This window comes from Triturus cristatus, chromosome 9 (assembly GCF_964204655.1).
Source record: "Triturus cristatus chromosome 9, aTriCri1.1, whole genome shotgun sequence".
Lineage (NCBI taxonomy): Eukaryota > Metazoa > Chordata > Amphibia > Caudata > Salamandridae > Triturus > Triturus cristatus.
In genome coordinates this window covers 372,924,097-372,938,953 of record NC_140592.1, presented here as the reverse complement: position 1 = coordinate 372,938,953, position 14,857 = coordinate 372,924,097, and the positions used below count along the sequence as shown (strand labels likewise).

At 44.5% G+C, this 14,857-nt stretch overlaps 1 protein-coding gene across 2 annotated transcripts in view; it reads right to left on the bottom strand.

Moving 5' to 3' along the window:
• The window catches only part of SUPT5H (SPT5 homolog, DSIF elongation factor subunit), a 166,015-nt gene that overhangs the window by 19,394 nt on the left and 131,764 nt on the right, over window positions 1–14,857 (bottom strand). For both annotated transcript variants that reach the window (XM_085625192.1, XM_085625191.1), the window contains exons 15-23: window positions 7,016–7,152; window positions 5,637–5,792; window positions 3,253–3,399; window positions 2,995–3,141; window positions 2,626–2,751; window positions 1,738–1,822; window positions 1,341–1,451; window positions 759–861; window positions 140–267 (exon numbers count right to left, since the gene is read on the bottom strand). In XM_085625192.1, coding sequence (XP_085481318.1) covers window positions 140–267; window positions 759–861; window positions 1,341–1,451; window positions 1,738–1,822; window positions 2,626–2,751; window positions 2,995–3,141; window positions 3,253–3,399; window positions 5,637–5,792; window positions 7,016–7,152 — 1,140 coding nt within the window. The remainder of the gene's footprint in view (window positions 1–139; window positions 268–758; window positions 862–1,340; window positions 1,452–1,737; window positions 1,823–2,625; window positions 2,752–2,994; window positions 3,142–3,252; window positions 3,400–5,636; window positions 5,793–7,015; window positions 7,153–14,857) is intronic.

The window sequence follows — 14,857 nt, the reverse complement described above, 5'->3', positions numbered from 1 at the left end:
AAGATTTCCACAGAGGAAAGCTACAATCATAAGTAACTTTTCCTACTCATAGAAGGAAGAACAGTGCTACCAGCAGGTGGTGGGGAGCAGCTGAAAAGTTGAGGGAAGTACACAAGGGGAAATGGGGACAAGTACTCACCATCATGAACAGGTGTCTGCGAGCTGTACATGGGTGTTCTGGATCCAGAGGCATACATGGGTGTTTGGGAGCCATACATGGGTGTGCGGCCGTGAGCAGATGTCATTCCACCTGGACGTCTAGCACCCCTGCAAACGAAAATAAAAAATGCTTAATTACCCCAGTCCTGTGCTCGAGTCACAGCTTTATGCTATGCAGAACCTCCTCAGGGCTTCCTGCATCACCCCCTCAGGAAGTCTAGAAGTGTCCTTAGAATTTAGCACACTAGACAATGAAAAGTAGTTTGAGCAGTCATTCATCCCTCTTTCAAAGCAATGTCAGGCCTCCCAAATACAGGGTGTGTTACATCTGCCAGCAACATGTGGATCAATTTCACAAGGGCATCCTTTTGGCCTCCACATTTCATATGGATGCTTTCCTCTTTGGACCCAAAATTCCTGGTAATTTTTGTATCCTAAGTCCACATGCACACTGAACTCTAAGGTACTTTGTACCACCAATTCCACATCAAACATATCTTCATAACAACTTTGAATAAATAGATTCCCCTTTTTTTCAGGGGCTACACCTGATCCCTTCAATAGACCCACCCCCATCCCCTGAAAAATGCAGCACTTACACTGTGGTGAGACGCTGACGATCTACTGAGATAGTCTGACAGGTGGAGTGGAGCTCGACTCGAGCAGTGGATTCCGTGGCATCCTTCACGACTCCAATGTACCCTAAAGAGACAATCAGGTCACTATACAAGGCCGGAAAATAAGGGCTGGAGCATGGGAATAAGCAGTCGGTGCACCACAAAAAACACGAGTGGAACGAAGGAAGATAGGTGGGAGAGAAAAGTAAAGAGTTCCATTATAAAAGGAGGATTAAATGGAATGAAATCTGGAAAGGAAAGTAGAGAATAATGAGCAATAAGACAAAAAATATAAAGAAACTAAAATGGATAGAATAGGATATGCGGTCAGAGGAGCATGTTGTGAAATTCTGGTGTCAATGAATGCAAGCTAGGAATGGAGACTTCTGAAAATGCCTTTTCACTGCTGAGTCTCCAATTACCACCTCCACAACGCAAGAAAAGGAACCTACTGCTGGAAAGGAATAGGTGTATGGCAAACTGGGGGATTCTTGGAAATGCATAAACAGAAATAGGACGTTTTGGGGATTTCAATTTTCCAACCAAGTCTCATCTGCTTCCTACCTTTGTAGGGTCCTTGAGAAATGCGAACAGTTTGCCCAATCAGATCACTGTCTCTACGTCCCCGGCCTCGACCCATTCCAGCTCCTGCAACTGCACCGCCTCTTGGCCCAGCTGTAAGGTAAACAGGCATAGCATAGGATGGTAAAACTACATCAGGGCATCAGCTCCCCACTTTGTAAGCACTACACTCTAGACTGATCATCCCATAAGACGAAATTAGAGAAAGAACGAAAAACAAGCCACCTATTTGGCACCACGTATTAGATTGACATAGCTACAAGGTATGAGTCCTGTTGGGCATGAGAAGTGGTGGTGTTTTTATCCAAAGATGACATTTACACACTATAGACTACCTATAACCTGGGTACACAGCAGATGTAGCAAGAAATGTTCTCACCTGCCCCGCTAGGATGCATAGGACTACTAATGCGAGGACTCATTGGCGCAAATCCTCCTATTGTGAGGTTTGTGACATCCCGAGGCTGTAAATAGAAAAAGAGATAGAAACATTCCTAAGGAGACTGTTCATATTAGTTCCCCCTCCAACGAAAGTGTTAAGAATACTAGACTCTCAGCATTCTTTGAATGAAGCCCAGACTTTGTAGCATTTTGTAGGCAATAACTATTCCCTACTGCACCCTGAAGACAAGTACCTATGGCACATTCCAGAACAGAACAAAGATATTGTATTTGATCTAGAACTTATACAGCGCTTTGTTATCACGTGAAGCCCCAAGTGCAGCCAAAAACGGAGCATCCAATATTTATAAGGATGAAGCACTGCATCAGCCCTAATGGCCGGTCTCGGCACAGTTTATGGGGCAAGACTACGCTCTTCTGCAACCATGTCTACAAGACCAGGCTATACAAGAGCATCTCATGCCTGAAAACTTTGCGGCCTTCCTTGCGGTCTAGCGGAGGCCCGGCTCTGCAATACCACTGAAAGAGTCTAGGGTCTGCAGTATACATGGCAACATTTTGAAACCGGACAGGAGGAGAGAATGACCAAAAAATGTAAATAAAATGGGAAACTTATTTTCTCCATTGGCTAACATTGAACAAGTAGCAATTTCAGGCAGAAGACACTTAAACGTAAGCCATTTGGGGCTTTTAAAAAATTGTGAGTTTTCCACCTGAATGGGGTATTATGGCATGTATACTGCAGTATCTCTTTATGTCTCACGGGAAAGACCCAGTGACAATTCTAACTTTTTATTTAAACACACTTTGGGAGAATTCTGTAGCTACTCCTTACAAACACGTTTTGTTGTTACACAGCAGTTACCTTGGAGCCTCCAGCCAGGACAACGTGGCGCGTTTTACAAACAAACATGCCTCCATTTTCCACAAGTTTTTTACAGTGCAGGAATGCAAAGCCTCGAAACAAGTGGCGAATCTCCCCCTCACGACCCTGCAGGAAACAAAGGAAAAACCAACACATCAGTGTTCAAATCCAAAATTCAATCTCGGTCTCAAATCACATCACCATCTACAATCATGAACTATTGGAAAGGGAGGCGAAGGGGGATGGAAAGGGCACTCAGTTGGGGAAGAACAATACAATAAAACCTGTTGCTGTGCATGTAGTGTGTGCCTGGAACACGTCTAATCAATGTGACAAACATTTGTTAACTTTAATAAAAGCATCTTGTACCGAATGAGGCCCGTCGATGACTTTCACAATGTCTTTGACATGGATGTTGTTCTGCTCAGAATCCAGGGCTACTGCAAACCGGTTGTCCTTCTTCCTGGTCACAGCCTGGTGCTTTGTTGTGACCACTTTCCCATGCATATTTAGAATCTGTGGGATGAGGCGGAGACCATTACATCATGTCTAAACACACCAATAATTCGCAGTGCTGCCTGGGGACATGACCCAGGTGCCATCAGTAAATGGCCATGAAGTACCCACCTGAAAAGTCTCTCTCTCCAGACGAACAATCACCCCCACCGTCTGAGGGTCAAGCTGCACCAGCTCTCCCCACTCATGCTGACCACCGACGTCCACCCCGGATGCGGTCTCAGAGCACAACTGCAAGTCCCGAGGTAGTACTTTCAGCTGAAGAATTAGAGGCAAAAAGATTTTCATATTACAGATCATTAAAGGATTTAATGAGTAAAAAGTCTCGACATCAAGTGATTTTTATCATGGGAGTCTTCAGCTTTGGAGTGGGGCTGGAAGCGATAGGTTAGATAAGTCAGCCCGTATTAATCTCAGGCCAACCAAAGATGGAGAATGGCCAGGATGGTTGAGGTGCAGAAAGAAACGAGCCAGTGGTCCTCTCCCTAGAACTGCTCCCCACATATCCAACAATGGCCACAGACGACAAGCTGAGGGCCTACTGTACAGCTCTGCCCTGCTGCTGTCAGACTACAACCAAGAGCACTGCAGACATTTTCATTTAATTAAATCGCTATGTGTTAACATATGGAGTGGTACTACATGAATCAGGCCACAAACATATGGCACACAGTAATTGAAATGGGAATCTAGTGTCAGGAGTGGAAAGAAGTTTCATCACAAGGGGGGTATTTAGAAGTGGAGGGGATGGTAAGCAGAGCTCAAAGTGGAGGCATGCAGGTGTGGTGCCAATAGGGCAGATCCTGGGCAGGGGAAAGGAAGATGTAATATCCCAGGGGCTCTGTGGATTGTAAACACATCGATGAGCCCTGTAACCAGTAGATCATACACCTAATGATGGACTCAGTTTATTTGACAGCAGTTCGTCGATAATTTATTAGTGTTGGATTCCTTAGACAGTTTTCTTTCTTTATTTGCCCAAAGGAGGGTACACCGTCCGTCATTTGCGGACACCCTACTTACCTAATTGTTTCGTTTGTTGAGTTAATATAACTATGCGCTGAGATTCAGCATCAATAAAGTCCAGATAAATACGAATGGATTAATTAAAAGTTCTGAAACACAAAGCTCTTACTGAGTCATTGTTTCCGTTCTTTTAACTAAGCGACCTGACATGCGAATTTGAAAACGATTAAAACTCATGAGGCAAGCATCTCTGTCTGAGGCCGCATATTAATTAGCTGGCTCTTCTAAATACATCATTGGTGATCTATTCCGCTGCTTCTCCTTTCCTCATTTGCGCACTGTAACCAGGACGTTACCTGGCAACTAGGGGTTGTTTGCAGAGGAGATTTGCCATTTATTTTTAGTGTATCAATCGCATTCTAGAGCATATTTCTTAGGGGCTCATCACAATTTGGCAGATCAAGGCTGTATCACTTCAGCCACCCTAGACCTATTTTCATTCCATGGTCTGTTCTGCCAATTAGCTCCAGCCACAGAGACAAAGCGTATGTCACGGTTTAAAAAGATCTGCCATCCTATCATGTGCTTTAACACTTCCACTTGTAGTAATCAAAATCTAAATTATTTGTTTCTACTAGCTTGAGATTTACAGGTGATGCGATCGCTATCGCTGGGTCTTTATTGTCTTTTTATAAAACTTGTATTGCGTAAACCTAGAAATTTGGCATCCGACACCCAGCTCTTAAAACAAGGGTATGTGATCTCACTGAATTGCAGGTTCCATCACTATGTTCTAAGCATCTCTTTGTGTACTACTACACTTATCAGCTGCAGCTGGCATTTGTCCAGAAACCATACATATTACGATATTCAGTGAAGAAGCACAAAAATAACAAGTCTTGAATTTGGTGTATCAACATGCTGAGTAAGGTTAAACCAAGCATTTTTGGTTCAGCTTTCGGGTTATATGATTAGTCCCCATCAACAAGGGTCCTTCATGTTAAGTGAGTTAGCCACCATTTTGTTTTCAGTTAAGATTAACACGAAAAAGAATACCAGAGCATCAACACCATGGTAGTAAAGCCACATATGTGAATATGGGGGTGGAGCAAGGCTGTCCCCTGTGGAACTCTGCCGGATTAACCGGATTTGGTGTATACGGTTTGGACCTTTTGTTCTTAAAAGTAATGCATATTTCACAACACTGGAGCACTACAAGCCTGGCAGAATTATCTGTCTGTCTATAAAATGTAAAAAAATATTCTGCTAAATTATTAGTGTACTGTATTTTATTGGAATAATGGCACTTATTAGTCATGTGCCTTTCTTAAATATTTCTATATTTCGTAAGTATTTTGTTGGGAGAGGAAAATAAAAAGGATGTAAATCAGAGTATACTGAAATGCTGTAGACCGAAGCAGTGGGGAAAACTCATGCAACACACAAGAAAGGTATGGTGAGTAGGCAGGCGGGCCATGTCGTCGATTAGAGCTGTGCAAAAAGAAAGATGTAAACCTACAGTCTCTTACCTCATGCATTGTGAGATCTGAAAACAATATGACAAAGTTTTCCTCCACGCGCACAATCAGCCCTGTGTCCCCCTCATAGCGTCCAGCAATCACTTTCACGTGGTCTCCCATTTTGAAGTATTTCCGCAACTCCTGGGCTGGAAACTCCAGGATATCCTGCAGGGGACACAAACTGGGGATGAGACTCACGAGAGCAGAGTTCAACCTGTGCCTGCCACTTGCACGAGATTCACCTTATTCCTTACATTTGACATCAAATTACCCCTACACGTCATTCCTGACAGTTCTTACTTTGCAGACAAACTTTGGCTCACTTTCCCCTCGCTAAAACTTTACAGGCTAATCTTGGGCACACTCTGCATACATGCAAGAGAAGACCCCTCAACATCAAATTTCTATTTGGAATGAGCTCAAGGCAGACCCAGAAGAGGTGTCAAGCAAAGCTTAAAAATGAAAGATCTAAAACCAGCGACTGTCTGCACACACAGATAGCAAAACATGCTTGTCTTGGTGTGTTGAGGAACCAAAAACATTACAACTCAAAGATGCATACTGTGAATAAAACATAAGCAGCACACAAAATGAATAGTGACCTTAACACAGGGATTACAAATGTCCATCGTGCTTGTGTATGAAACTGGGACAGACAGAAGGGAACAACACTACCAGTAATAAAGGAGACACAGACCTGAGAGTGAAGAAAAGGCTTGTAAGTGGGAAAACAGGGAGGTCCTGCTAGTGCCCTATCTGTAGGAACACTATATGACTATACGGAAAACATACCTGGAAGGATGGCACTCAAGTGTGGCGATTCATTCAGGTACATAAGCATAGGAAGTAACGCAACCCACCCATCATGATCCATGATGTCTCCACGTCTTCCAACTCTACAGGTGAATACAGAGCATCAAATCCCATGCTCATTCAACCGTTGGGCCTCACTGCCCAGTTAACACAATACTCACTGAGACGGTGTTCCTTTTGGTTAAGTGACTAAGAACACACACCTTTCACACGCACACCTGTAACAATTGCAACTAGACTAAGAGCTCCTGTTCACGACTGCTCTTTACCCTCGGACTCATGCTGCTGACCAAGCTCAAGGACAATACATGTTTACTGATTTTGCTGCTATTGGGTACATCATTCAGAACTTTAAAAGTGTATGTACTTATGTGCTAGATATGATGGAGTTTTTAACTTTGAACGTATCCTGGTATATGGTTTTAACTTTGGATGTACTGTTTTAGCTTTAATGCGTTATGTTTTTATCAATTTTACTGTGTGACTTTTATGCGATGGAAACATTGCGAATAAAGTTTGACTTGACTTGACAATACAGTGTATCATGCAATAAGTTCAGTGAAAAGCCCCTTTACCTTTAGGTCCTCGTGCTTGGGCATAATGGTAATCTTATTGCCATCAACACTTAAAATTCTACCCTGGAGATTGATCAATTCTCCTTCGCAGACTTCCACATTGTCTCCCGGCTGTAGTGTGTGTTCACGTTCCTTCCCTACACCAACGAAAACACAAACATCAGAACATTCTTGCCCCGCAAGCAAAATGTACAGTAATATATATATTTTTTCCAAGACTACAGAACACCTTCTCCATTGAGGGATAAGAATGCAGTCGGCGGCTAACGTCGCATGACACCTCTACCATGAGAAATCGATTAGCAGCTTTAGACACAAGTATGAAGCATTTCAGTTGAAGTGACACTGGAAAACCACAACGATCGGCAGATCCGACCGCTTCTACGCTTTGGTAATCTTACATGCAGGGCGAGGGAGGGTGTGCTTTAATGCCGCAGAATGCGGAGGGAATTAATGCTCTTTGTGCCCTGTCGAACGCCCACAACTGAAGGGGCATGTTTACACAATCTTCTGTTGGAACTGGGTCAAAGGACCATCTTTTATACATCTGCCTGGAGATCACTTCTTTACCCATGTGAGGAGGACTTTGCAAGCTTGGCTGCTCCCACCCACCTCATCCTGTCTCGAAACCCTCATCAAGAATCCAACATCTGGCTAGGAGGAAGTGCATGCAAGTCAATAGGGAATTGTGCAAGGGGCCTGCTGTGAGTGACACTAAATGGGGGTATGAAGAGGCCTACCAGAGTTCACTGGCGGCCTACTGGAGATGACAAGAAAACGTGTGGGAGGAGTGGATCCTCCTGGGGGAAGACTAGTAGAAAACCGTAGAAGAGACACATTAACTAGGGTTAAAGCGAAAGCTGCTTGAGATGAATAGAGACCGGCCTGCTAGAGATGAGTGGAGAGAGATAGGGGGTGATGAAAATGCCAATGGCTCAAGTGGAGCTGGGAACACGTTTGTCTTCTTCTTGTAGTGAAAAGTCCACTCTGGCCACTTGCATGGTTGTATGGGCTACTAGGTCCTCAAGTATGAGCCATATGGGTGTCTCAGGCTGCCTGGCTGTTTGTAGTGTATGGAACCAGATTTTTGACTGGTATCTTCTGTCCTATTATCAAAGCTGTGACCTAGATAAATCAAGACAAGACATTTCTGTCATATTTGCATTTTTGTTTAACAAGAGCTCCATGTGAACGTCTGTTCCAAGTGTATGCTTGATACCCATATTCACATGGACATTTGGGATGATCTCGTAATTCTTAACTGTGGGTAATATCGTAGCATATGCGGAATGGTTTCTAATCCATATTATCTGTTGTAGATGGGTCAATAAGGTGTGTGGAGTTTCTCCCGTGTGATAGTGATACAACAGTCTCTGAAGATGGGAGCTGTGTCATAACTTGAGTTAGCCTGTGCCTTCAGTACTTAGTATTAAGGGAGGAGTAGAGTTACTATTTTTTCTACACAGTTAATTGATTTTAAAGGTGCAAAGCACAGTATATAGTGCTGTTGGATCAAATCACAGTTACGCAGTAGAGCTTCCCACCCCCGAACCCTCTGTCTGCCCCACCCACTCTGCTGTGCAGGCTGGTCTCCAATCTTTCATCCTGGCGACTCTCCCACTTTGCGAAGTCTTGTTATTTTTGGGCTGTGTGATGTCCCAGAGTGCTCTGGTGCCACATAGGAGGAGTGAATAAATGTTCTGTGTGCCTCATTACTTGTCAGGAGTGATATGCTATTAGGCGACTGTGAGAAACTGGAGAAGGAAGTATTTCGTCACTTCTGTTGTAACCTCTGGAGCTATGAGAGAGGACTGTGTTTTAAATCTGCGCTTGGATGACGTTGGATGAATACGTTTGACACTCAATATATGACTACATGACTAACTCTCCCAATCTTTTGTTGCCTGAACTTCTACATTTTTCAAAGCATCTCAGAAGAGTCAGTTCATAATGGAGGTTCTTGCTGGAGGGTCAGGAGCCAGGAAGTAACTAAGGATGCGAGAGGATGAGTTTCAGAACAGACAGCAGTTAGGGCTGCAGGAGGGAGTTTGAGAGTATAGTTTCTACCTATGATCTCTTAATGGGTAAATAATGTGTAAGGACTCCCTTCATACCCCAGGGCTTTCTTCAGAGGTTAGATGCAAATGTTGCAAGTTACAACTCTACTGAAAAGGGCAACAGACTACTGGCATGTGCAGTAGTCTCCCAGCCACTGACAAAACGAAAAGGGTTACTTACAAGTAGGAGTAGTTATGCAGATTGAATAATTTTCTGGATTCACATGCTGTGCATTATCCCGCTTTCTAGTGGTTGGGTCTGAAATTGTTGGTCTTTAAGCTTTTTAAAACCTCTTTTTAGGGTGTAGAATCAAGTCAATCATTTGGTTTCTCATCCCTCCTCTTATGATGTCATACGCATGCCCTGGAAACTCTGTTGCAGCTGCCATCTTTAAAATCCTTTTTTCCCCATGATGAGTTACTACTGTTATGGCTTATTACAGCAAATGCACGTGGCATAGGGAGGGGGATGGATTGCACAGGAATCGCGAAAATTCTTCAAGCTGCAAAACTACTTCAACTGGTAGGTCACCTATCCGTTTTGAAATGTGAATCTTTTCTGGATTCACGTTGTGCACTGATTTCATAGTTGTATCTTCTTCTCTTGGAAGGCTGTGATTGAGAGTGTGTATTTGCAAACAAGTGTTTTAACACTTTATCCCTCCTGAGCCTCGTTATTAGGACTCCCCCCCCCCCCCTTTTTTTCTTGTTGAATGGACCCTTAGCCTCTCTTCCAGTATAACACCCTAGGTTTTTTGGCAGTCTTGATCTCACAATAGTCTCCTTTGTAACAGGAGAGCCTTTGCTTGCTTGTGAATAGGAGATAAAAATGTACTCAATTTACCAGATAGGTATTACTTGCAAAGGACAAAACCAAACTGTGTGTCTAACATCCAGCATATGCAAGGCTCTCTCAGTCTGCAGCTTGGGTTGTGGAAAGACGATCACATGAATGTGTGATAGGACTTTTGGTAGAAACTGTGGATTTGCTCTCCTCATTACATTATCCTTGTGGATTTGTAGATATGGTTCCTGTGTTGTGTGCATCTGTATTTCACTATCTTTAATGATGTAATGGCAACTAAGAAAGCGTTTTTTAATGTAAGGTATTTGAGTTCGGATTTCCACAGGAGTTCAAACAGTGAGTTAGTTGACACAGTCCGAGATTGAGGTTCCATGTAGGTGTGGGTGCTGCCCTTGGGCATGCAATCCTCTTCGCTACTTCCAGGAAACATTTATTATGGCGTGGTGAAGAAGCGTCTGCCAATTTCCAATCTTGTACATGCCACTATGGCTGCTAAGCGAACCTACAGCGAGTCGCAAGAGAGCTTTTTATCTAGCAAATGCGTAAGGTACCTGATCACTGTAGGGTCTTGTGTCCAGCCTCCACCTGATCACTGTAGTGTATTGTATCCAGCCTCTACCAAGGCACTTCCTGTCACACCAACGTATGAATTTGTTCCACTTGTCCGTATATCACTTCCTTGTGGTTGGTCTCCTTGCATTCTTAAGTATCTCCCTGGCTCTTGCTGGGACAAATTATAGGTCCTCAGGAATCATGCTGTCGAGCTCAGTGTAGCTGGTTCCTGACAGAATACTTGTCCATCCTGTGTTGCTTATAGGTCCTGATCTGTCGGAAACTTTATGACCTGGTATTGCGACATTTCCACTATGTCGGAGAACCAGGTCAGTCTTGCCCACTGAGGGGCTTTTAGGATTAATGTCCTGTGTGCCTCCTTGCATTTTTGTATCACACGTGGTATGATGGGTATAGGTGAAAAAGCGTAGCCAAAAATCCCTTACCATTCTATCAGCAGGGCACTCCCTAATGACGGTTAGTGTGAAAACAGGAGCTGAAACTTTGAGATTTTGCGGCTTACGAACAATTCTATGTGTGATGTGCCCAACCTTTGAAAGATACCCTTCATCACCCTTTCTTTTAGCACTTACTCGTGTGTGTCTGCTAAGATTGCTGCTACTATAGTCCCCAAGTTGGTGTATCACAACTAGCGTTGTACTCCGTTCTAGAGACCATTTTCATGCATCCTGTGCCAGTTTGGAAAGCATGTGAGATCTTGTTCCCTCCAGTTCGTAAAGAAGAAAATTGTGGTCATTTTGTCTGTTTGACGGACTATCCCTCCATGCGTGTCCAGAAGGCTTTTCAGTGCCAAGATGACAGTCCTGAGTTCCAACCAATTTATATGCTATACTGCCTCTTTCGGTTTCCACAGTCCCCAGATATTCGGTTTTCCCATTTGGTCACTCCACCCCATATGCGAAGCGTCTGCTGTAAAGGTTGCTGAGTGAGTTGATAATTTTAACGGTCTGCACCCTGTAATTGTATTCGTATTCCACCACTGCATCTCTCACTGTACTCTGTTGGTGATAACCACAAGATAGTCCTAACTCCCGGTTGACTGTGACCATTGTTGTTTAAGACACTCCTGTTGAGGTCTCATGGGCAGCTTCTCCTGGAATAGTAAAGGAATGCAAGATGCCATCATGCTCATCATCTTTCCCACCATTCTCACTGCCAGACTCTGACCATTTGCTAGAGGCAGCCTGCTCTACTCTTGCCTGAACTCTTTGTTACTGGAAATGCTTTGGTCTTTTCTGGGTTTAGCATTGCTACTAGAAAACCTTTTTTCCCTTTCTGGGTTTAGCAATTATTTTCAGAAGTTTAGTGCAAACCCTAACTAATCCTGCACTGTCTGAATGACTTTTCCTTTATTAACCAGTCATCTTGACATAGAAGAATATGTATTGCCTTCTATTGTAAGGCCTCATTGCATTTGTTGTCGTGGCCTACTGCAGGCCCTATAGCATTTCCTCAACACTATTCCCAACAAGCATTAGCATAGCCAATAGGTCTCGCTTTTGAGACCTTATAAGTATTTAGTTTTGCAGCACAATATACTTGGTGCAACAACATCAGCTGTTGCATGGCTAAACGTTGTACCTTATAAGCGTTTAGCCATGCAACAGTTGATGTTGCACCAAGGATATTGTGCTGCATACCTAAATACTCAAGGTCCCAAAAGCGAGACCTATTGGCAATGCCAATGCTTGTTATTGTAGTGCCCTGGCACTGACTTGTGCACGCTCTGTGCCAGCACAGAGAGGATCAATCCATTACAGACGAGGGAACACCCCTCCTGGAATGTGCAGGTGCTGCTGTGGAAGAAAACAGCTTGTGCTCGGGCCACGCACACTGTGTAGTGTGGCCAGACAGAGCAGAAGCCAGGGGGATGGTGAAAGGTGAAGGGTTAAAGTTCCTTCAGAGCCAGGTGCAGCTGTTCCCAGGGAGCGTTTTAAATAAAACACTGGCACTTCCGTAATACGAAATAAGGCGCAACCTTACGGCGCCACCTAGTGGCAGACCCAAATTACTACAAAAAGAACAGCGCTGGTTAGTGAACTAGGATTGTGCACACGTCACAACCATCAAACAACACAACTGATTACATTTAGTTCTACCACTTTGATACCTGCTCTTAAGAGGATTCTATGCTGACACCCTTAAATATGTCCAATATTGTTCCCATATGTCTACCATCTAGTGGTGAACATCCCATGGAGAGGAGTATGTTAGAGGTTTTCCTAGCTCATGTGGAAGTATTAGACAGGGGTGAAAGGTATTTTCATCAGAGAAAGTTATCTATAGGAAAGCCATGGCTGTGAATGACTCAAAAAGATTCAGGTACCTTTGTATCCGCTGGGAGAATGATATGCATTTGATTATGCAGTCAAATAAATGTAATATGAAAGGAAAGTCAACACCATAATGGAAAGATACAAATTCTACTCAAGGAAGCCAGAAGATGGAAAATCAATAGAAGAGAATGGATGTGTTGCTGTTTTATATAGTGCAATTTTGGCCTAAGGGCATTGGAGCACTTTACATGAGCTCCAGATTACATTACACAGGATCAGCTCTTTTTTAGTAATGGGAAGATTAAGTGATTTGCACAGAATCACAAGATGGTGAGCCGACGCCAGACGGGAACCTGGTTCCCCACTTTAAAAGTTGGCAGCTCATGCCTATAAGCCACATCGTTTTCCCAAGTACGCTGCTGTACTTCGGTCCTTTGCAGCGATATGCGACTCTGAAAACATGAAATATGGTCAGATCAAAATGTATGTGAAGGTCAAAAGCAAGACGGTCCAGGAAGGGCAGTGGGTGGGTTCAGATCGGACTGTCATTGGCCATAAATATGCATTTTTCACTGAACTAACACAGCGACAGTGATGACTTGTAAAAGAAAAGTGCAGGCGCCGAGTGTGAGAGGGAGGAAGGACGGACATGGCGGCCAGCAGAGTGGAGTCAAAGGAATCAACATACGAGACGCGCTCTGTGGTGGGGGAGGGGTTAAGTGCAGGCGCCTAGTGTGAAAGGGAGGAAGGACGGATATGGCGGCCAGCAGAGTGGAGTCGAAGGGACCAACATACGAGATGCGCTCTGTGGTGGGGGAGAGGCGCCTTCAGGGACTGGAGTGAGGGCATGGGAGTTGCTGAAGCAGGGGGTGGTAAAACATTAGAGAGCAGGGAGGAAGACATGGTGGGTGAAAAGAAACGGCAGGGGTTTCTTAAAAGCAGCGGAGGGGGGTTTCTTAAAAGCAGCGGCGGCGGGTGGTCAGTTAACATGCCGGGGAGGAGAGAAGACTGCCAGCAGATACACTAGTACAGAGTACTCAATCGCCACAAAAACAAGCGCTAAAACACATGCATTCAGCCGGCCCTGCTCGCCACACAGAGGAATAGGCTGAACAAAGCAGACGGAGGGAAGCGGTCTGCAAAGAATTCACAACAGATGCTTGTGAAAACAAGCCCGGGAGTTGTGAGCGCGCAATTTATCACAAAAATGCATTCAGCCAGCCCTGCTCGCCACACAGAGAAATAGGCTGAACAAAGTAGACGGAGATGCAAAACAAGTGCGAGAGGGGGGGGGGGGGGGTATGGGGGAGTGCACACGCGAGTGCAACTCTTGCAGCTGGGCGGGATTGAGCCTTGAAGTCCGTGAGCGATGCGCTTGAGCAATTTGCTTAGTGAGGAAGAGATAGGAAAGGCAGATGGCGGCTGTACGCAGCCCGCGCGCGTAATCACAAGCTTTAGGCCACAAGCAAAAGCTTGTAGTCGGATTTCTAAAGCCCACTCACTAAATGTCTGGCCAAACCAGCACATGCTCTGGCTCAGGCGAGACCTAAAAAGGCTGTTCCTGGTGAAGGACATGTTGATTACGGAGGCTTGCATCTCATTTAAAGCCAGACACCTACAGCCAGGCATTTTGGCATAGTGAAGTTGCTGCACACAGTTGTCTGCTGGCAGTTTCTGCTTTATCTAATGCAGACTAGAGGCAAGTGCTGCCAAAAATCTTGATCTCCTGGACCACTGTCTTTGCCCTCTTTTTCCATTTGAGCGGCAAATTCTGCATAAGCTTCTAGATCCCATCCCATCCCATTGTTGACAAGCACCTCTGTCCAACAGCATGTTAGAGGTAGATATTCTCCACTGCGCTGCAGTCTTCATGTTCTCTCCACCATGGCAAACATGATTCAGACTGCTCCTATTCAAGCTGAACATCATACCCAGATGTCTGCAACCCTCTTTATGCAGTAATGGTGACCTGGGGTGACGGTAGTCTGGTATGAATATATCCCTTCCTCTGGTGAGTCTGTATATAGGTCTTGCCATTTCCCGGTACTCTCCTACCTTGGATGGATCTTGTTCGAGCATTCCTCCCTCTTTCTCATAGTGGAAGAATTTTACCTCGACTTCCTCCTAGGAT